The sequence below is a fragment of the Cygnus olor genome, chromosome 17 (genome assembly GCF_009769625.2).
Source record: "Cygnus olor isolate bCygOlo1 chromosome 17, bCygOlo1.pri.v2, whole genome shotgun sequence".
Lineage (NCBI taxonomy): Eukaryota > Metazoa > Chordata > Aves > Anseriformes > Anatidae > Cygnus > Cygnus olor.
In genome coordinates, this window is record NC_049185.1 from 5555205 (window position 1) to 5575821 (window position 20617).

At 46.6% G+C, this 20617-nt stretch overlaps 2 protein-coding genes and 1 long non-coding RNA gene across 3 annotated transcripts; 1 reads left to right on the forward strand and 2 right to left on the reverse strand.

Annotated features, from left to right (window-relative positions):
* The first annotated feature begins 10 nt into the window (after positions 1 to 10).
* Positions 11 to 2088, forward strand: LOC121079883. Its single transcript, XR_005825203.1, has 2 exons — positions 11 to 552; positions 701 to 2088. It is a non-coding gene; the product is annotated as an uncharacterized LOC121079883 (long non-coding RNA).
* Positions 2089 to 3879: 1791 nt separating this feature from the next.
* GSTT2B (glutathione S-transferase theta 2B) lies at positions 3880 to 9959 on the reverse strand. The gene is made up of 5 exons (XM_040577717.1): positions 9743 to 9959; positions 7487 to 7574; positions 6716 to 6866; positions 5931 to 6107; positions 3880 to 5057 (listed from the first exon to the last, which is right to left on the reverse strand). Exons 1-5 carry the CDS (start codon positions 9852 to 9854, stop codon positions 4857 to 4859), a joined length of 729 nt encoding a protein of 242 aa, XP_040433651.1. The 5' UTR covers positions 9855 to 9959; the 3' UTR covers positions 3880 to 4856.
* Positions 9960 to 10853: 894 nt separating this feature from the next.
* Positions 10854 to 20552, reverse strand: DDX51 (DEAD-box helicase 51). The gene is made up of 16 exons (XM_040577173.1): positions 20463 to 20552; positions 20060 to 20379; positions 19471 to 19709; positions 19190 to 19340; positions 18154 to 18299; positions 17734 to 17805; positions 17439 to 17545; positions 16796 to 16904; positions 16030 to 16175; positions 15159 to 15357; positions 14355 to 14470; positions 14138 to 14254; positions 13117 to 13218; positions 12516 to 12579; positions 12126 to 12260; positions 10854 to 11383 (listed from the first exon to the last, which is right to left on the reverse strand). The coding sequence occupies exons 1-16, from the start codon at positions 20483 to 20485 to the stop codon at positions 11357 to 11359; spliced, it is 2073 nt and encodes a 690-aa protein (XP_040433107.1). The 5' UTR covers positions 20486 to 20552; the 3' UTR covers positions 10854 to 11356.
* Positions 20553 to 20617: the final 65 nt, after the last annotated feature.

Consider the following 20617-nt stretch of genomic DNA (forward strand, 5'->3'; position numbering starts at 1 on the left):
GAGCCCTGAGGCGCCGGGCCCCGGCTGAGGGCCGGGGGTTCCCGCGGGCCCCCCCGGGGTGGAGAAGGGGAAATGCCGCGGGGTGTCCCCGGGAACCGTCCCAGGCCGCAGAGGGTGGCAGGTGGAGGTGCTGGGGGTGCTCCGTGCCCCACAAAATGTCGGGTTGGGAAAGCAGAAGGCTGCTGGCACCGTGCGTGTAGGGCTGCTGGGGGGAAAGGATGGTAGGGACGGGGAGCGGTGCACGCACTCAGAGCAGGGCTGGGTGCCAAGCACCGTGCAGCGGGGCTGTGGCACCCCACGGGTTTGGGGTTCAGCTCCCCCGTCACGCACCCTGCACAGTGTGGTGAGGTGACACCCTGACGCGGAGGGTGGCAGTGGAGCGTGGAAGGCTTCTCTGCAGGCACTTCACAGGCCAGTGGCCCTCCTTTCTCCATGTTACTTGTCATTTAAGATCTCCAAGTGAGCAGAGAACTAAAGTTGAGGCTGAATTTGAGTCCTTACATGCACCCGCAGTGTTTCTCAGCTCTGCGATTCGGGGACAGCGACGTGCTGGTAAGTACAGGGACGTCATTGACTCTCACAGCAGCTGAACCACTCAAAGCAAAGTCACCCCCAGTCAAACCCACCTCAGCTCAGCGACACCTTGTTATCAGTGCTGTGCCAGAGAGTTCACACGTCACACACAAATCCTTTGAAACAGCCATGAGAACCTCAAAGAGAGGGAGCTGGAGGACCAGTTGCTGTTCTACCTGTACAAAGGATCGTTACAAAGGGTGGTGAAGAGGTTCAGATGCTGAGCAGTGAGCTCATTGACTGCATAAATTAAAAACTGGAATGCTCTCAGGTGCTTCATTTAATATCGCTTTGCCAAGGCTTCTGCTCTGACAGTTTCTTAAGAACGGGGATTGCTGTTAGACTGGTCATTCTATGAATCTTTTGAACAACCTGAGTCTCAACATAAAGTATTGAGTTCACTGCACCACACACCTATTTTCTGGAAGAATTTTTCAGTTTTAGAACTGCGCAATATATTTTTTTCCAGTTTCTTGGCCTGAATAGCTTGAGAGGGGCTGTGTACACGCTTTAGTTCCTGTTATGCTCTAGAGCACCTGCACGCAGCACCAACATGCCAGAGACAAAAGCTTGTAGAGTATTGTGGTAGGTGCTTAAGCTCACGTCAAACTCCTTCAGTGCAAGGAAATCTTAAATAGTAAGGGAATGGGGAAAAGGAGCACGAATGTGGTTCTGCACAGGTAACAATAGGCAGAAAAGTCATTTGTGCTTCAAAATGGTCAGAAGTCCTTCTAAAATATCACTGAAGAGAGTTCGTTGATCCCAGTGGTGGGTGGCAAGATCAGTAGTGTGGGTTCACTTTGATCCTTGATTCATGGTTCAGTGGAGCCATTAGTCCTATCTGGATTTTCAAGGTCTTTTTCCATGGGTCCTGGAAAAGTTCCTTCTGTAAGTCTTTCTCCAGTTTGCTGACTGCACTGCACAACCCACACAACCAAAGAGATATTTTTAATCTGGTCACATTATATGACATTTTATTGCATTATTTTTGACCAGAGTTCTAGCACAGTATTTTAATTTAGTTCCATCACTTCAAAGGAAGTTTTTCCTCCCTGTACTTGTAGCCACTGTCAATAAAAAATGCAGTAGGCTTTGCATTGTATTTCTTAATCATTTAGAAAATGTCTTGGGGTATGTATCTGTTTTTTAAACTTTCTTTTGATTTTGTGTATCACAGTTTTGTTTTATTCTAGAAAGCACAGGCTCTCACCTCTTTACAAATAGTCCCTGGCAAAAATTAAAGAAAATGATTCAGAACAGCAAGTTAAACTGTCATGGGAAGTGTAACGTCTCTCCTTATTCAGGGGAGTGGATACCGAACGGTGTACTGAGGCATTCAAAACTCTTGCACAACCTGTTGGGTTTTGGCAGGTAAAGAGGGCTGCTCTTGGGGCTCTTAGCCTAGGGCCTGAAACCAGCCAAGATCAAATGACACAAATGAACCAAATGAGGGAGGTGGAGGGAAAGCAGAAGGCAAAGTACAAGGATGAGATACTCTATCTCCATGATTTAGAGGGGAAAAAAAAAACCAAACACCAGCAAGGCAGATTTATCTGTTGTACAACTCTATTGCCGTGCGAGGAGTAACTGTGGGGAGGTGTTTTGTCCTGCATGCACAGGTGGGCCTGAAATGCCAGTGGTCACTGTGCACGCAGCTTCATTGAACAAGAACCTGTAACTCAGATGGTCTTTGAGCAGATGGATAATACTATGGGGAAAAAATTGAAATCTCCTGTCGTCATGACCATGCTGGAGAGAGGCAGTAGCTGATCTGTGTGTTCATCCTCTGTGACACTGGCAACAGAGGAGCACGAGACAAAAGGGCTCTGAACATAGTTCTAACTTGTTTTTGAAGGCAGCGTCCTTGCAAGAGCACACAATGGGTGACCTTTAGGGAAATTGTGCTTTATTCAAACAAGCAGAAAATTGGCTCAAGACTTTCTTACACAGAGCTTTTGTGCTGTAGGTATCATAAATAAGAAAAAAAAAAAGACACTATTTGCTTTGGCTCATGCAATAGTTTTGTATGCACAACAGCCCTATCTAGAGATTCTGCAAGGAAACGTATATCAAGAAAGGCACTGCTAACATTTGAGGTCTCTGCCAAGATTAGCACTCTGTACATTTCGCTCTTGGTTTTGATTGTCTCTACTCTGTTTATAGTTGAACTGAAGCTGAGGAATTTACTGTGCTGGTAATTGGAAGTTTACTCTCTACAAAAAAGGGAGAAGTTGGAGGTCAGGAGTCTGAAGTTACACAAGTACAAAAGGTGCCAACAGGAGAGGGTGCAGTAAGGTGGGATGGCTTTGGTGAGGTAGCAAGGAAGGCACTATTTTATTCCGATGGTGCACTGAGGCCCAGCCAGGTGGATGTGGTAAGCTGCAAGTTATAGAAGAAAGGAAGTGGTTGGCAGTATGGCATAAACAGGCCATTTTCTTTGGGTTTAGCACTGCAGGCAAACTGCTACAGCAGAGGACCAGTGCAGCACTTAGAGAGGTTACTGGTCAGGTAGCAGTCATGCAAGCACTCTCAGGGCCAGAAGAAAGCTGCTGTCACTGAGTTTTCTGGCTGGAGTGCAACAGGCTGTCCTCAACAAACATACCAATAAAAATCATGTGAGAAGACAAGTATCCTCTGCCTGTGTCAGCACAGAAACCGAAAGAGTTTGGGGGTAAATCTGTTTTTTTCACCACTGACGTTTAGGATTTCCTGCAGGTTGGAAGAATGAAAAGGGGACCAGCCTGCTTGGCTGGTGTATCTCGGCCCTGAGGGACGTGCATTGCAAGCTCTGGTTCATGGTGCCCTTTTGAACTAGAGGGCAGGTTTACTCAGGAAACTCAAACACAGAAGAGACAGCTGGCTTACCCCTCCAAAACAGCAGGTCCTGGTGAGAGTGTGAGACTGGTTTGAGCAGCTATTTTCACCTTTTCTGAGCACTGAGTCACTTAACCTGCTGTGGTATGCTGGGGGTGGCTGAGGTGGCCGACATCACACCCCCAGCATACCACGCTGCCACCAGTGTGGGTGGTGTAACCATCTAGCAGACCACAGCGCAGAGACAGACAGACTTCCAGCTGCAATTGGTGCTTAATAAGGAGGAAAAAAACAGTCCTGGAAACTAGAACCCTCGTCATGGCTCTTACCTGGAAATGGAAGGTTACAGAGACAGGAAGAGGACAGGAAGGCAAGAGGGGTACAAAAGGACACAGCCAAGAGGCTATGAAGGCAGCTACGCAAGTGTGTGTAATGAATCCATGGCCGCTCCCTTCCAAATCCTGTTTACAAATCCAAACAAAACTACACATGGCAAGTGTAACCATTAACTTTACTGGAGAATCTGACACAACAGAAGAGTAGTGGAACATTGACAGTATTGAGGCACTGGTCGGTTCGCCAGCTCGGCACTCCACTCGCCCTGGGGCTGGCCACCACAGCTCCCTCTGCCACAGGTACTGGCCCAGCCACAGCAGCGTTCAGCAGTAGAGAACCTGGCTTAAATGTCTTCCATCGAGCTGACAGGGCAGCTCGGGGGAAAGGACAGAGCACCAATATGGCTTGAGGAGGGGGGTTGTGTGGTTGGCAGTGGTTTCACCTAGAAAAGCAGCTTTTCTCAACTGTGCAGTCTGTTCTTTGTAGATTATGGCAGAAGTCTACAGTTGAGGACCTTTATTCATGGGACTCACCCCATCCTTCCCAGACCTCACTCGAAAACCTGCATGGCCTCCTTGCTCCTCGGGTGCTGTGTCCCTTTATTCCGACACGTAATGCAGCAGCCTCTAGTGGCCAGGTGCTCCCATACCTTCCTGGGCAGGGTCCCCCAGCCAAGGGCTGGTTCTTGGCCATTCTCTTTACCAAGTGAGCAAAAATCTTCCAACTGGGCTTGCTGCAAAGTGAATGTCTTTTTCTACAACTAAAATGCCTTGTTTCAGGTAGCTCTGTTCTGCCACCCTTTCAGGAAACCTCTGCCAAAAAGGGCAGTTCTGACTAGCCCTGTTCCCACATGGACTGAATTGCCTCTGTCCTGAAGCAGATCCAGTGGTGTTAGAGCAAGAAAGAAAAGCCTATAGGGCTACAGCTCATATATCTGTAGTGGACGAGAGAGAAAAGCAGCTCACTGCAGTCTGTTTAAGACTTAGTTTTCTTCCCTTTTAAGTTGCAGAAAGGCTGTAATTGAAGTGCATTTTGTGGAATGGTGTTTTCATATGATTTTTAAAGGAAATGCAGAAATATTAGAAAAGCCTGCACAAAATAATTCATTTTAATTTGAGTGGAATTAGCTAATTCTAGCTAGACTGCTTTAGGAGCTGGTGCTTGAAGTGCTCCAGCAGTTCAGGTGCAATTTTATCAGCGGTCAAATTCTTGGCGTTCAAGATCCCTTCGTGCGCCTCCTGGCAGAGCTGCTTCCCCACCGCTTCTTCCACCCGACTGCGCCACTCCGCTAACTTTGGCCTCTCCTCAAAGAGGTTGTAGCCAGCACCGACAGGCTGCAGAGAGAGAGCAAGAGAACCTGGGCGTGAGGCTTCCTGCCAGCAGTCAGCCGAGGTGTTTGCCAGGGCTGGGACCAGAACGGAGCACAGATGTGCCTCTAGCTCAAGGCAGCAGAAAGTCATGGAGTTTATTAGGCGGAGATCATCTCTGGCTCTCAGCTTGCAGGAAGCAAGAGCTGTCATCCTCAGCAGTTGCTGTCCCCTGTGACCTGCAGCAAAAGCGCAGCCACGGCTAACCCAGGAACTGCCTGATGTGGAACACAGAGGTCCATGCACACCAATGTCTCATTTAAATACCCGTACTTTCTGTGGCTCATTTTATGACACTGATCCTGCTACTTTGAGAAAATCTAATAGATCTATTCTCACCTAAAATAGAAGGTGATTCTCTTCCTAGACAGCATGGGCAGTGCTTCAGTACTTCTGTGTAGGAATTAGGGTGAGGAGTCCCTATTCTGCCACTTAAAAGACAAAGCAGTGGTTAACAAGGACCAGACATTCAGCTCCCTCAAGACAAACGCAGAGTTTACTTTCTCTCCTCCTGAATTCCTGACCTAAGGGAGCTGTTCTTCCAATCCCTCCTTCATTCTTCTCTGCCTACTTTGTAATTTATCTTTTTTTTTTTTCCAGAAGAAATACAAGAAAATGGGAATTTTATCCAAACTTCTATAGAGAGAAGTGTCCCATCAAAGTAGGTGTTTCCTGGAAAACTCAGTTCTGATCAAAGTCAAAACGGAACAAGTTTTAACTCCACTAAAGAGTAAACTGTGGAAAGGTCTGGCACGAAGGAAGTGGTGCTGCAGCCAGCCCTTGGCCTGGCCTGCCCACAACCCAACTCGCGTATCCAACAGCATTGCAGCTGATGCTCACCTGCATGAGCTCCACCAGCGCTACGAGGTCTGCCAGGGAGATCTCATTGCCCACGATGAAGGGCTTGTCCTGCAAGAACTTCTCCTCAAACTGCTTCAGAACAATGTTCAGCTCTTCAGTAACACCTTCCAGTTTCTCCGGAGACAGTGGCTGGCCCGTAAGGAGAGGCAGCAGCACCTGACAAAGAGAAGAAAAAAGTTGCTTTTTTCATGTTTCCCTCCAAATTTAGTCCAGGCCTCCACCTGCCTTCTTCTGAGGATCGTCCAGCAGCCATGCACAAGAACAGCTGGTACTGCTCCTCTCCCATGACAGATTAACATTAGTGTCCATTGCTTCCTGTCTGTCTGTGTCTCCTCCCTAGAAAGTTTGAAATTTCAACCACAAGTGTCTTCTCTCAGGGGAAGGCTGCATCATCTCCAAGCAGCTGCATTTTGTTTTCCAGTGGGAGGTTCATTCTTTCCACGAAGCTGGGCAGAAGCCAGCGAGCTGTATCTGCTGTTTGCTGCTCACCCAGGACACACACATGGGACGTGCCGCTCCAGACTGCATCTATAAGGGACAAGTCCCACAGACCTCAGGGTGTGCATGGAGCTGTGGCTATGGCGTGAAGGATACGGACCACTTCAGTTAGGCAGAGACCTGGCTCCGCTGGTCAGCCACATCAATCCCAGATCCAGTTTTGTTCCCATCTGTCACCTTGCCTGTACATTTGCTTAGAAACGCCTGACACACGGGGCTACTTCCTGGGCTGTAACACTCAGTTTTTAAGTGTATAATGATCTTACCTTAGTTAAGAACAGCTTGCTCCCTTTCCCACGAATGTTGACATGCTGCCATGACAGGTACTCATCCACCTTAGCCCGTTTCTGCAGGTCAGCGGGGTACCAGTGATCAGGAGTCTTGAATTTCCGGGCCAGGTACAGGAGGATCGCGATGCTGCCAGCGAGCAAGACACAGCAGTGATCAGGCAATCTGAGATGAAAGCACCTTGCCTTTTCTCCCTCCCCCGAATTTTGCATTTGCATTAACTGTCGGGTAGTCACAGCACATGGCAGAGTTTGTGCTGGCTTGACCAGCTGCTCGTGGACAGCAATTATCTGATATATCAGCACACTGAGGCAGACATGGCCTGCTGTACAGTTAGCCCATGGACATTTTTGAGCAAATATGAACCGCAGAACGAGTTCACACCAAATCAGAGCTTTGCATTGCCTGTCCATCCTTCAGCAGGTGCCTTCTGTCAGATGTAGTGCATTGAACTACAGCCTGACAGCAGAGAGCTGGAGAACATGTGGACAGGTATTTTAGCTCAGAAACATTGCCTATATGCAAGGTGGCTCCAAGCAGCAGCTCACGGATTTTTCCTACTCAATGCTGGTTGAGTTGCTTACAAGAGAAAGCTTCCCGTAAAACACAAGTTTATTTTATGTACAAGGAAGAGGCAAGCAACTGTCTGCGCTGGAGTCTCCCAGTAGAGATGCAGCAGCACACTGGCAGAATCCAAGTGTTAGGACAACCAATACTTCAGTAGAGGGTTGAGCTTATTCGAGCCTTACCTCTCTGCTAAGGTGAAAGAACCGTCCTTTAGTGCGGGCACTTTCATCAGCATATTCACCTTCCTGAACTCCTCGGTCCTGTGCTGCCCTGAGGAGGGGAACAAGACATTTTACTCGCCAGTGATGCTCAGCACCCATCTGGGAACACCTGAGGAGTCCATGCGGACCATCTGGCCTCACATTTCCAGCTTTGACTGTAGAAGTACAGTCCTGTTTAAATTTATAAGCAATCAAAAAGTGCTGCAGGGTGAATACTGGCTTTGCCCTATGATGTCAGCTTATTGCCTACATACCAGAACTGTTCTGACCTTTGTCAAGAGGTTGTTAAGAGTCCTTTCATACCAGCAGTGCTTGTCAAATCAGGACTGTATCAGCACAAAGTCTGTGCTTGGAGGTTACCTGTCAGGGTACAAACCTAGAGCGAACACCAAACCTAGAGCTTGGAAGAAAGGGAAAGAGATCTCAGTATCACAAAGATGATGGGTTAACCACAAGGACAGTGAGAAAGCTGGTTTTTTTTTTTTTTTGGTCTGGAATATAAGGTAATTTACATTCAACTATCTTTTTAGCCCTCAGACTATATAGATATTTTCCTGCAGAAAGTAGGCAGAGAGCGAACCTGACTGGAGATGTTTTGTTCATTTGAAGTCTCAGTGTGCTTCACTACATCTGGACCCAATCCCACACACCTTTGTTCATGCCAGCCTTTTCCAGTCCCCTGGCTTCAGTCATACTTGTGTATCTGTATTCAGGTTTCTCTAATATCTAACCCTCTGCCATGTCCCCGCTGCATGAGTCAACTGAGAATCTTTGTGCCTGGGGAGATGCTCTGGAAAAGGTCTTAGTTTTCCTAGCACTTGGCAAACCTGATTTGTGAGTATTCCCCTTGTTATTTGGCTTGCAGCCTGTCTCCTCCACCCCTTTTCAAAAAGACACTGTCATTTCCTACACGCAGGTCACAGATTCCGGTCCTCGGGTGTCTCTGGAGTGTTGTGTGATTTTTATCCCCTTCTCACTCTTTCCCTGTTTCCTTGAGACCTACCCTGCTGGAACCAACAGTTTTTCAGGTGGGCCACAATTGAACCAGCTGCCAGCACAAATCACAGCGTCCGTCCCCTCACTTGGTCCTTACGTACTGAGACACTGGCACTACTGAGACACTGGCACGTCACAGCACAGTGCATCCCCCAGGGAGGGCTCATTCTGGGGCCAGTGTGCCCATTCCGCTCTGTCCAGCACCCAGATCCTGGGGTAACTGAGCCCAGCTCTCAGGAGCCCCCCAGAGGAAAGGGAGGTGTGCCAGGAGTGGGATGCACCTGTAGCATTCCTGTAAGCCAAACTGCCCCTCTAAAATCCATTGACCAAATACAAACACTGTCACCACAGGGCACAGAGCACTGGAAAGCTGTGACTGATTTCACTTCTCTTCCTCTCAGTTCCCTGACATCTCTTAATTTCAGTTTCTCCGTTCCCGTGATGCTCTCACAGCTTGCCCACCAGTCTCCTCTCTGGCAGCTCTGCATCTCGCCACAAGAGCTCATTGAGAAAGAAGGGAAAGGATGGGCTTACCCCCAGCTGCAAGGAACAGCAAAATCTGTTCCTACCGAGATGAGTGAGTGAAGACAGAAGCAGCGAGGTGTGTTCAATGAACAGCCAAGGCATGAAGGGGAACACCCAGAGCCTCAACCACAACACGCCTGAGTTTTGTTTTTTTAGTTACGAGCTGGAGCCTCTTTTGTTTCTTTATCAGTTTCAGCCCCAGAAGCCTTCTCACCTTACTTGGTTCTTCAGGCCAATACGTTAACTCAATTTCAAATCCCACAGAGCTCTGAAAAGGCTGAAGGACAGTTTTCACCAGCTTTTCTTGCAAAGAAAGGAGATGCAGATCTTTAGGCATCCTTTAGCAGAAAGATAGCCTACCTCTCGGGCAGGTGCCTACCGTCTCTTGGTTGGCTTCCAAACAATCTGAAACGCTTCCCTTCCGGAGCTCACAGCTTTCAGATCCCCGGCCACCGGGCTGTCCCCCTGCGCCTTCACCATCCTTGTGAGCCTCTGCTCAGCCCCGTCAGGATGAGTGCCACGGGCAGCAGGACCTGATGCAGCACCCAGGGGTGCCAGCTGCCCCGGGTGGGCAGGTCAAGCCCCCACCTGCACAGTTCCCGTTCCCGTTTACGCGAGGCACAGACCTGGGCCCAGCACCCCCCGAGGGGCTCCGGGGGGGGTTCCTGGGGGGCTCCCCCCGCCGCCACCACTCACCCTTCATCAGCTCCACGTGCTTGAACTCGAAGGGGATGTTGTTGGTGCGGGCGAAGATGTAGAGCGCCCGGCAGGGCTGCGACAGCAGGTCCAGGTACAGCTCCAGCCCCATGCTGCTGCTGCTGCCGTTCCCTCCGCCAGCACGGCTCGGATGGGCTCGGCCCGGCACGGCCCTGCTCGGCCCCGGAGCCCCCGCCCCGTTAGCGCCCGGCCCCGCCCCGCAGGGCCGAGCCGAGCCGAGCCAAGGGGCGGGCTCTCGCCCCCTGCCATTAGAACCCGCTCTGGCTGTAGTGTCAGCGGAAGTCCATCCTAAGTGGTACAAGTGGACGTGGTCTGGTGGGTGGTATTGGCGGTAGGGGGGCGGTTGGAGCAGATGATCTCGGAGGTCTTTTCCAACCTTTACGATTCTGTGATTCTATGATTGTCCATCATCGTGTAAGGCTGAGGAAACAACGCCAGGAGCGAGCAGGATCGGCACACCAGCAGCAAAGCTCCAGGTGTGTGCCCAGAGGAGCTCACAGCTCTGGTTTTACTCTCCTGCTCCACCATCCGTGCTAAGCAAAACCAGCCTGACAGCGCAGAGGACGCTCAGGCAGCAGGAAGGCAGATGCTGGCTTCACTGCTACAATCCCCCCTTTACAGTATGCAGCCACCTCTCTTGCCATCCATCCCCCCAAGCTTTCCAGCACCTTCCCCTTCCTTTTTCTCCATTAATGTATTGCTAACACTGGTGTACAATTATTTTGTTTTACAAAATAACAAGGCAGTGCCAGGGCACTTCCTGCTGAAGGTCTTCAAGGGTGGTAGGAGGCTACAGCTACATGGTAGTTCTAAGCCTTCTGCCTGGGGCAGCTAAAAATATCAGTGGCATGTGTCAAATACAGACTTATGGCTCATACTGTTACTAGTTGACTGCAGACATTAGACATTTTACCCTGCATTAATACTAGCCTCATATGTAACAGTATCTGCTGCTACCACTGCCCCTGAATGAAACAATGCAGGCAAAGAAACACCAAAGGCACAAGACTGTGCCACCAAAAATCCACTCAGCGCTATCTCCATCCCTGTACCCAGGAATCTTTAACAGACACTGAATGTTTTAAAAAAGATTTATATATAGTATTTATTTAAAAGTTCCAGGCCCTTCAGCCTAGAACAGCTCTTCAAACGGTATTCTGTTATAGACACTGCACAGGTTTTTATGCTTTTATGCACTTGCAGATACCGCTCCTTGCACAGTACAGCAGAACCATGACCTGGCCCAGTTCAGAGGCAAGAAGGGCACAGCCCAGACCTTTGGTGACGAGCAGTTCCCTCAGGCACAAGCTTCCGAACAGTGTCGAGCTCTTCGCTGGTTTTACATATGCCAGTAGGGTATGATGCAAAGTCCTTTTTAATGCATTTTTTTCTTTTTTGAAAACCAGTAAATGAACTGTGTTACCTGTGTCCTTGAAAGGGAAACAAGGACTGTAATAGCTGACTTAAGATATGATAAACTAGAGGAGACAACCCTTGAGCTCAGGAACTGTATCTCTGTGTTACGGTGCTATGTAGTATAGTCCAGCTCAGCAGCTTCAGCGCGATGAAACAACCTCCTCTGCTTGCATTCATTCAGGCTCGTTTCTGTGCTTGCTCACCCTATTCAAAATTAAAGTTGAGAAGGTGACTGAAGATGCTCCTGTCTCAGGGTCACACAGAAGGGACTTCAGGGAGCAAAGGGACAATTTAATGATCTTTTCTGCCCAGTTCTCTGACATTCCTAATCTGCAACTCAAAATCATAGTTTTTCAAGGACAGATGTTTATCAAGAGTCCTCGAAGTAGAAAGCAGAACACTTCCCCACACTGTACAGCACAAGAATGTCCATTATGGATCCCTAGTCCACCAATCTGACAAGTTAAATGCTACCCTGCTTCTGTCTGAAAGCTCTCAACCTTCCTAATGGTTTGTAAGGGAGGGACTGTGGATAAGGCTTTCCTGGCTTGATATACCCAACTTGAGCATGGTTGTAAATCAACATGGTTGTAAATTACTATCTTAAAACTCTGGAATGACAAAAGGCAACTCAATCTCTGCATTTTGTTTGCTTGCCTCTGGATAGCTGCCAAAACCCAAGCTCAAGAGATAAAGAGAAAGCCAGTAGAGTAAAGGGAACACCATAAATACTGTCTACCCTTCTAACAGAAAACCCTCCTCCCCTCCCAACCCTCTTCAAGTACTTCATAATGATGCACCCAAAAAAGCTTCCTTCATACTGATACAGAAACAGCTCAGTTAAAGAGAAGGTTTCTGGACTCTGATACTTGTGATTGTCATGAGTTGCAATGAACCGTGTAAGCTGTAGTTTGATTTTTAAAAATTTATTTTCTGTTGCAGTTACCTTGACTGCCTTCTCAAGCTTAGACAGAGCTTCCTCATATTGCTGCACCAACGGCTTTAATAACTTGCCCTTCACCAAGTGCTTCTTTATGTCCAGGATGCCAGCATCTTTCAACATCCGCAGAAACCTGCGTTCCTGTGTAACAAAACAGATACAATAGAAGAAGAAATGAAAGTACCTCCCCTTCACTGGAGTTGAGACACCCCACTGCCTATCAGCTAGAAAATGTGCACATTTTGGAATGTGCTGTCTAGTCAGGGAATAACTGAATAGAAATTTCCAAGTACAAAACTCATCTGACTGGAGAAGATGGAAAGTTGTATAACCCTTATCTTCCTTACTCTCCTCTCTATGCTTCCTCTTCAAATGAATTTTACACCAATGACATACCTGAATTCTAAGGACCATGCTGAAAGCTAAGCCAACTTTTCCTGCACGAGCTGTTCTTCCAACCCTGAAATCAGAAAAAGGAGCATCAAGTCAATTTAGCCATGTAGTTGCTGCCACTATCAGCTTCACAAGTCCCATTATGAAATTCTCCAGATGTAAGGAAAGTATGATTCTAAGTTTCTGAGTCTAGCACAGCAGGACTAGCCATATGTTACAAAGGATGAACATTTCCAGGGCTCATTTACAGCTGCAGAGCCTCTGCAGTCTTCTAAGCATCTGGAAACTCAACTTGATGCTGTCCAGGACAGTATTTCTAACTCCTGTAAAATACATTTTGTATAACAGGGTTATACAAAAGTTCTAGTTCTATATTCTAGTTCTATTCTATTTCTCTATTCTAGTTCTCTATTTTAATACTACATTGCTCTGGTGATGCTAGGGATTAAATTCTGATTAAAAAAGCTATTTGCATATTGAAGTTAAAAAAATAAATAAATTGAAAGCTAATAAAACACCTTTTAAGTGCATGTTACTTATGCTAAATATTTCAAAGAAAACCAAGCTCAAATATCTTCCATTTGTTCCTGGTCATCTTACCTACCGGTGAATGTATGTCCTGATGAACTGAGGTGCATCATAGTTTATCACACAATTCACTCCTTTAATGTCAATCCCTCGAGCAGTGGCATCTGTGCTGATTAACCTGGTTTTAAATACATAGTCGTTTTTAGGTAATTCCTCTTGCACTACACACACGAAAAACAACTGAACACAGCACAACTCTTGCTAATCTCTGCTCAAACTGGGTAGCCAGCTTCTGACCTCTGAGCAGGAAAACAGCACTATAAATCACTCCCTTATGTAAATGGCGTTATTAGCTGTCTGTTCTAAGTTCCACTGCAGCTGTACATGAAAAACTGCTTGGTGTTTCCAGGTTCTCCAAACACATGACACTGATCCAGACAGCTCCCAGCACACCAGAGGTTACGAACATGTAAACCATCTGAAAACTTCTTAAATGTACTGAATGCACACAGCAAGGTGTGAAATTCCAGTAGTAAAGGAAAAATTTAAACACATAGGGTCTGGACAAAAAGAAAATCCAGAAAATAATATTTACCTTCTTCTCAGGGACATTTTATAGCTGCAATCCCAAATAGTTACCAAAATCACAAAGTAAATCAAGAAAATGAATAGAAGTAAAACTGTCTGACAGTCTGATTGGGGGTTTCTTTGGTAGGAAGCACTAGTACTGTATGTAGTTCTAGCAGCAACATCTATTTTCTTCCAGTAAGCATCAGATTCCCCTAACCACAGACAGTAAAGCTAAGATTTTTCAGAACTGCATATACATTTTGGGCAACAACAACAACATGAATAAGCAGATACTTCTACTGCTTGTTATAAAATAACATAACAGGCCAGTTCACGTGCAGGTGTAAACACAGTTCATAAGTCAAAAGACCAAGTCCCACACCCATTTTTTAAATTGTTTCCCACATGCTCTGTTTTACAGAGCTCCGTTTTACTCTGTTTAAGTATCTTCTTGATTCTAACTACCTTTTCATGCTAGAAATAACCTATATTGGAAGACATGCAGGAAACTTATTTAAGATACTCACAGTTGTATCTTTCCTTGTTCAAATTCTTTCATGGTTCTCTGTCTCTCATTGGGGGGTAACCGGGAAGAAAATTCAGCCACAGTGATTCCACCGAAGGCCTGAACCAGCAGGAACAATCTGTAGGCAAATGGGATAGAAATGGTCACTTCATTACCTAACTCTGTAACATCACTACAGTAGGTATGTGCCAAGTGATCTAATTAAAGTGTTCATTCACCTGTGGGACGCCTCCCTGGAGTTGGTAAAACACAACACCCGGGTAAACTTCATTGTCAGCATGAAGTGCAAGAGGAGCAAAGGCTTGGAATTCAGGTCACAAGGCACGTAACATTGCTGCAGTCAGCAGGGAAGAAATTCAGAGACAAAAATTATTTCTTGCCAGGCTACCTTCACTGAAACCCACCACCTGTCTGTGACCTACATAGACTTGGATGTTTTGCAACTAATAGCAACAAAACCAGACCCCACAATGTCACTGCCCTTAGAACAAGTCACAGCAACGCGCTGGGAGAACACAACACAAGGTAGAGGTGGGAGAACTATGTTGTTCGAGTGATCTCACTTCTCCATGGCAAGTAACAACATGCGCTGCTTTCTTGTCTACTGGGTGACCTGTAACCACATGCCTTGAAATGCATGTTATACGTACGTATGTAAAGCACAGTTGAAAACTACTACTATATTATTACTTCATATCTCCACTCCCTATTGATAGCAATTTTCATTCTGCATGAAGACAGTTGAATTCTAAAGAATTCTAATCCTAACCAAATGAATGCTTATCCATTTGCTCATTACTCAGCAAAGGCAGAGCTCTCTGGGTCATAAATACTGCCAAAGCCACTTTCTCCCAGTACCTCTGTATCACAAGGCATCATATGAAAGCTGTATTAATAGACAGGCTACAAACATTATTCCAAAGTTAAACTAATCTTCTAGTATAACTTATTCAAGCACCTTGTTTTTTTAACAGCTACCAAATAAAGTTACTTTAATGATTGCAAGAGAATTAATGTTATACCGATAGCCCCTCAGGGAGTGTGTATTTCTCTTCAGCATCTTGTTCAGTCTCTGTTCCATCTCTGAGTGTTTTTTTCTCAGAATATACAGATGTGAAGAGGCGAGGCTGGAACAAGCCCAACTGCTGCAGTTTCTCTGGGTCCTGGGTCAGCGTGGCTGAAAACAGCAGTTTCTGTAAAGGTATCTGAGGATAGCAGCAGCTGAAATAAATAGTACAGGGAAACTGAGCTTTGAGGTTAGGGCAAAGGACTTCCTCCAGAAGTACTTTCAGGTGATGTTACAAGGGAAGCAATTAACTCTTTTTGATGCTCTTCTCCTGCTCTGGGCCTTTCCAGTGGGTTCTTTTCTACCCTTGTTTTACAGAGTTCACAGGTGGAACTGGATCAGCATTCTCAACTCAGCTGCACAACACACATCGGTCACCCTTGCCCCCATCCTAGTTCCTTCCTTCCTTGGTTGCTGATCTCAGTTTCTGACACATCTCTATCCTGCTATTTGAAAACAGCAGCTGCAGACACATAGTTCTAGCATTTTCCTTCAAATTCATTACTTAGCTTGCCAGAGAGCATTGCTATAGATAATGTGCAAATGATTCAAACACTTGCAATATTTGAGGATTCTTTTGATGCTGCTTTAGTCCAGTTAAGGAAAGCTTGAAGAATGCAATACATAGATTTCAGTCTAAAAGATATCCTTTAACACCAGCTGTTTACCGCCTGCTTTTTCGAGCTCTGAAGAAGTAGCTGCCTTAATTTGGCAGACATTTCTCTGAATAAGTAAGCTTTGGGAGTGCCTGTGAGTGTGCTATGAAGCAGGCATCTAAGTGCTGGCATCCATGCAAATGGTTCAAAGAAACACATTTTGCAACTTACCTTGCTGCTGTTACAGGCCCTGGTTTGGTCCTCTGGAAAAGCCTATTAGAGCCAGAGTCATTTTCTACTTGGAATGCAGCTTTGACAACTTGGTTCAGCCAATTCTGGTGCATGTCATCAATCATACGGTCAGCTTCATCTATGATCTGGATTCATAAAGACAAAAAACATTGCTTGTTAAATACTGTCTTGTGCTTAGGTGGCTTGTATTTCTCTTTTGTAACTGTATGCAAGATGTATAGAAGCTTCTATTCCACACAATTTCTTTCCTTGCCTGCTGTTCCTCAAATGAAGGCAGAAATTTCTACCTCCAAACTTTTCCTTTTGTTTCAGTTGCTCAGTAGCCAACCCGACACTCAAACTACACAAATTCATTTGCATTTAAATACAATCAATGTCTTTGCATAAAAGATAAAAATCACCTTTATCCAAAATAGGATGGCAGCTATGTCTCTGCACAGACTCCAATATGGTGGAAGCTACTACAGTCTGATAATTTACCCTGAAACTGTTTTTTGACTGATATGGCTTCACTCCAAATTTGTGTCTGCAAGAAGATAAGACAGAAGGGGAAGTATGTGGATGCCTGGGTGTCACGAGTTGGAATAAAACTTCTCATCTTGACACAGCTGCCTGAGCAATCTAAAGCAAGGACCAAGACCACAAAACAGTTCCAACAGAGACGTGTTTATGCACCATGAAAGAACAAAGCAGGAAGATCCAACGGACCTCACACTAAGGTTGGACACCTGCGGAGTTGACTCACCAGGAAGCGAAGCTGCGTCAGGTTGAACCCCGGGGTCTTGCTAATGTGATCTGCGAGCCGCCCCGGCGTAGCCACAATGATATCAGCAAGGCTGCAGTAGCCTGTCACTCTGAAAGAACAAGCAGCTCATCACTAAGTTTCTCCCTATGCTGTAAGGCATATAAAAGAGATCCTTGGTCAAAAGACCTTAAGATTTTCCCATTGTTCTTTTAATTTAACTGAGAAATAATAAAATTCAAACACAAAATTTACCAGCACACAATAACAACGCTGGACACTAAGCCCTATTCTCCATTGTACTACCTGTTTAAGCAGAAAGTGACATTATTCATTGCCCTGAAGAAAAAGCATAATAATTGCAGCAAAATCCTCTAACAGTCGTTTGTACCTGTGGGCACAAGGTAAATGTTTGCATTCTACTCAGCTGGTGAACAGCCCCAAAAATCTAAAAACACAACAACCACAAAGAGGGGTAGTAGCAGGCACTTGGTCAAAAACAGAACAGTGTCTACCACATAAACCTACTATCAAAAATCATTACTGCATGATGGTGTGATGCAATAAGCTCCATTTTGACCTCTGCTCACAGAGATTAAATAGCTTACAATCCCCACAAACCTTATCAAAAGAGCATTTAACCTACTTTTTCTGGATGAGCATCTCCTGTTCCTTTGCAAAAGATTTCTGGCCAGTAATCAAAACGACCTTCAGACCTGTCCCATCAGTGTAAATGTTGAACACTTTACTCACCTGCAAAGAGATGTGCTTTGTTAGCCACAACAAAATCACTGAAAGTAATACTTCCCATTAATAACATCAAACCCACTGACAGTGTCTTCAAACTGCATCCCAGAACAGCCAGACAGAATATTCCCTGCACCAGCCCTTCCCTCAGCCCAGTTCTGCTCAGTGAAAAGCTGAGGAGCTAAATTATGTACCTGTTGTGCCAGTTCCTTGGTGGGCAGAACAACCAGAGCTCGTACTTGGCAAACTACTCGATCTAGCAGAACCTGCCAAAACAAACGCCAAGTAAGTCTCTGAAAGCAATGGGGTGAAAAGAAGCTTCTTGTATCTAAGCTGGTGAGAAGAGATGGGTGTGACACCTTCCAGAGTTTTATGCTTCCATTTTACTCCCCTCCATCTTCCCAACTCCTCACGCTATGCCTCTTGTCTGCAAAAATGAGTAGGATGCTGAGGTGAAGAGGACTCATACAGCTCCTTCAGACAGCTCTGAGCAAAAAGTCTGTCGATTTGCATCCACAAATTCCTTGGCTTTCTAACCTACTTCTAAGTTCAGGATGGGGTTGATTTTGTTCAAGCAAAACATTTGCCCTATGTTTTGCTGGGGGTAAACTCACCTGTATTATTGGTATGACAAAAGACAGGGTTTTACCACTGCCAGTAGGTGCCGAGACACAGATGTCTTTGGGGCGGTATCCTCCCTGCCCCATCAAATACCCATTGGACGCACTCTGCAGAATAGCAGGAATCACCTCTGCCTGAACTGAACAAAAATGGGAATAAACATTATCTACAGAGTTAATGAACTGGACTAAGACTCACCTAGGAAAGCAGTGTTTTATACAACGAATCTATTTCCCTATCTGTGCTGTTGCTCCTACAGATGTTTTTGAGTCTTCCTCTCTTACATCTTAGTATAGATGTTATCTGTTTTTTCCCTGGTTCTTTTTCATTCGTGAGCTTAGCACTGAATACGGAGATTTCCCGCTCCAAGAATTCAGCTATTTCTAGTGCTCAGCATAGATGTTACTGTGTTAAATATTGTTTTCAACTCATACGTGTCTTGTCTTTCTGTTAGGGTGACACTGGGCAGATTTAAAGTCTGTGAATGCTTGTCTGTGAGCATCCTTTTTTTGAAGTACAAACTACACCTATAAAAACACACATCATGCAACAGAGCAATGTAGCAACATCTGCCAAGGAGCAAAATGAACACCTCCTATAGGCTTTGAACTCACTCAAGTTTGCTGCTCCTTTTAACAGCTTTTTGCTGCTTTAATGAGTTGAACGGGCTCCCAGACTGGTCCAGTTAGTACAAAAGATGGTGGAAGGCAAGGAAATAAAGCACATGCACGGAACTAAGTGGAAAAAATGTGAGGATACAGGCGAGATCACTCTCCCTTGGGTGCTGTGAGCTACTACTTCAAAACACATCTTTTGTGACGCTGCATTTATGACTAGATATACCAATTTTGATTACTCAGCCTACCTAAGTCTTTGAAAGTAAAGTGTTAAAACTAGTATCATCTTTTCAGTGCATTAAGTTTGCTTTTGTTCTATATTTTATTTCATTGACCCCATAAAACATACAGCAACAGATTCAGGAATTAGGTAAGTGAATTCAGAAAGAAAGAAAGAGCACTATCAAGGTACCTGGAAAAAAGGACTCTATCCCATTCATTTGCAGCTTTTTCAATAGCTTGGGATGAATTCCTGGGACATCCCCGACTGGGATCAGGTTCTCTTTGATACGTTTTTGCAGTAATTTCGGTTGAGCAAGCCACTGTGGTAAAAAGGGCTGAACCTGAAGTGGGGGAAAAAGAGAGAGTCACAAAGTGTTTCTGCCATCAAATGAGCAATACCATACATTAAAACAAGTTGGTAAGATGCCTGTTCATACCCAACCATCATCAAAATTCAGTCAAGCTAGTTACCTTCTGCATGGGCTTTCTGTCATAATCTCCGAGAACCACCAAGCTGGAAGGTGGCGGAGTTGCTTCTTCCCTTGAGGCTGCTAAGGGCAGCTCCTCCTTTGTGCTTTGGTTTCCTTCAGCTCCTTCACTGCGCGCTTTCTTTTTTTCAGCTCCCTTAGTCTCCTCATCCCTCTTCTTCCTTTTAGATTTGTTTTTAAGATTTCTTTTGTCTTCCTGTTGTTTAACGTCTTCCTCAGAATCTAGACAACAGGAATACAAAGCTGCAGGTCAGAAGGTGTTACAAAAACACGATACAGGGAACATTTTACATCACAGAATGTAATCAACAATTTGCAAGCTCATCCTTCCTCTTAAATCCAAGTACAAGAGTCAAACATTGTGGTGGTGATATGGAGGCAAGCGAAGACTATGTTGACACACATCCCTCTTTCCCTTACACTAAATTCACCCCCGAAGCTTGCAATAAGGGGCTTTAGAAAGCAAACTACTCTCAGATAAATTCAGCGAGGTACTCAAAGGGCACCTCGCGAGTACCCCTCTGCCCAAAACCGCCGACCCCATCACGCCAGGCCCCCCCAGCCCCGCTCACCACTGCCTGCTCCATGTCCCTCGGCGGGCGCTGCTCCTCCGTCCTCCTCCTCCTCCCCGCCGCCCGGCGCAGCGCTGCCGCCTGCTGCCCGCTCCGCGGCCGCCCGTCGCTCCCCCCGCGGTCTTCCCCGCTCCTCGCTCCCCGGGCTCGGCGCCTCGCCGCCCGCTGCGGGCTCCCCGCCGGCTCCCCGGGGCCTCTCCTCCCGCTGCCGCCTCAGCTGCCGGGCCCTCGCCTGCTCGCGCAGCCGCTCCAGCAGGACCCGGGCCCGCTCCTGCGCCTCGGCCCCGGCCTCCTCCTCTTCCTCCTCCTCCGCGGCGTACCTGAAACAGCCGAGAACGAACGCGTCAGGCCCGGCCCCCGACCGACAAATCCCCGCTCTCACCCTCCCGCCGGCCCCGGGCACCTGGTGATGGAGAACAGCGCCATGGCGGCGCGGCGAGACGGCGTCACCGAGCGCCACAAGATGGCGTCACGGGCCGCGACAAAATGGCGTCACGGGGCTCGCGCGGCGACCGAAGGCACCAGAAGGGGCGCGCGGCGGGGCTTCCCTGAGGTGAG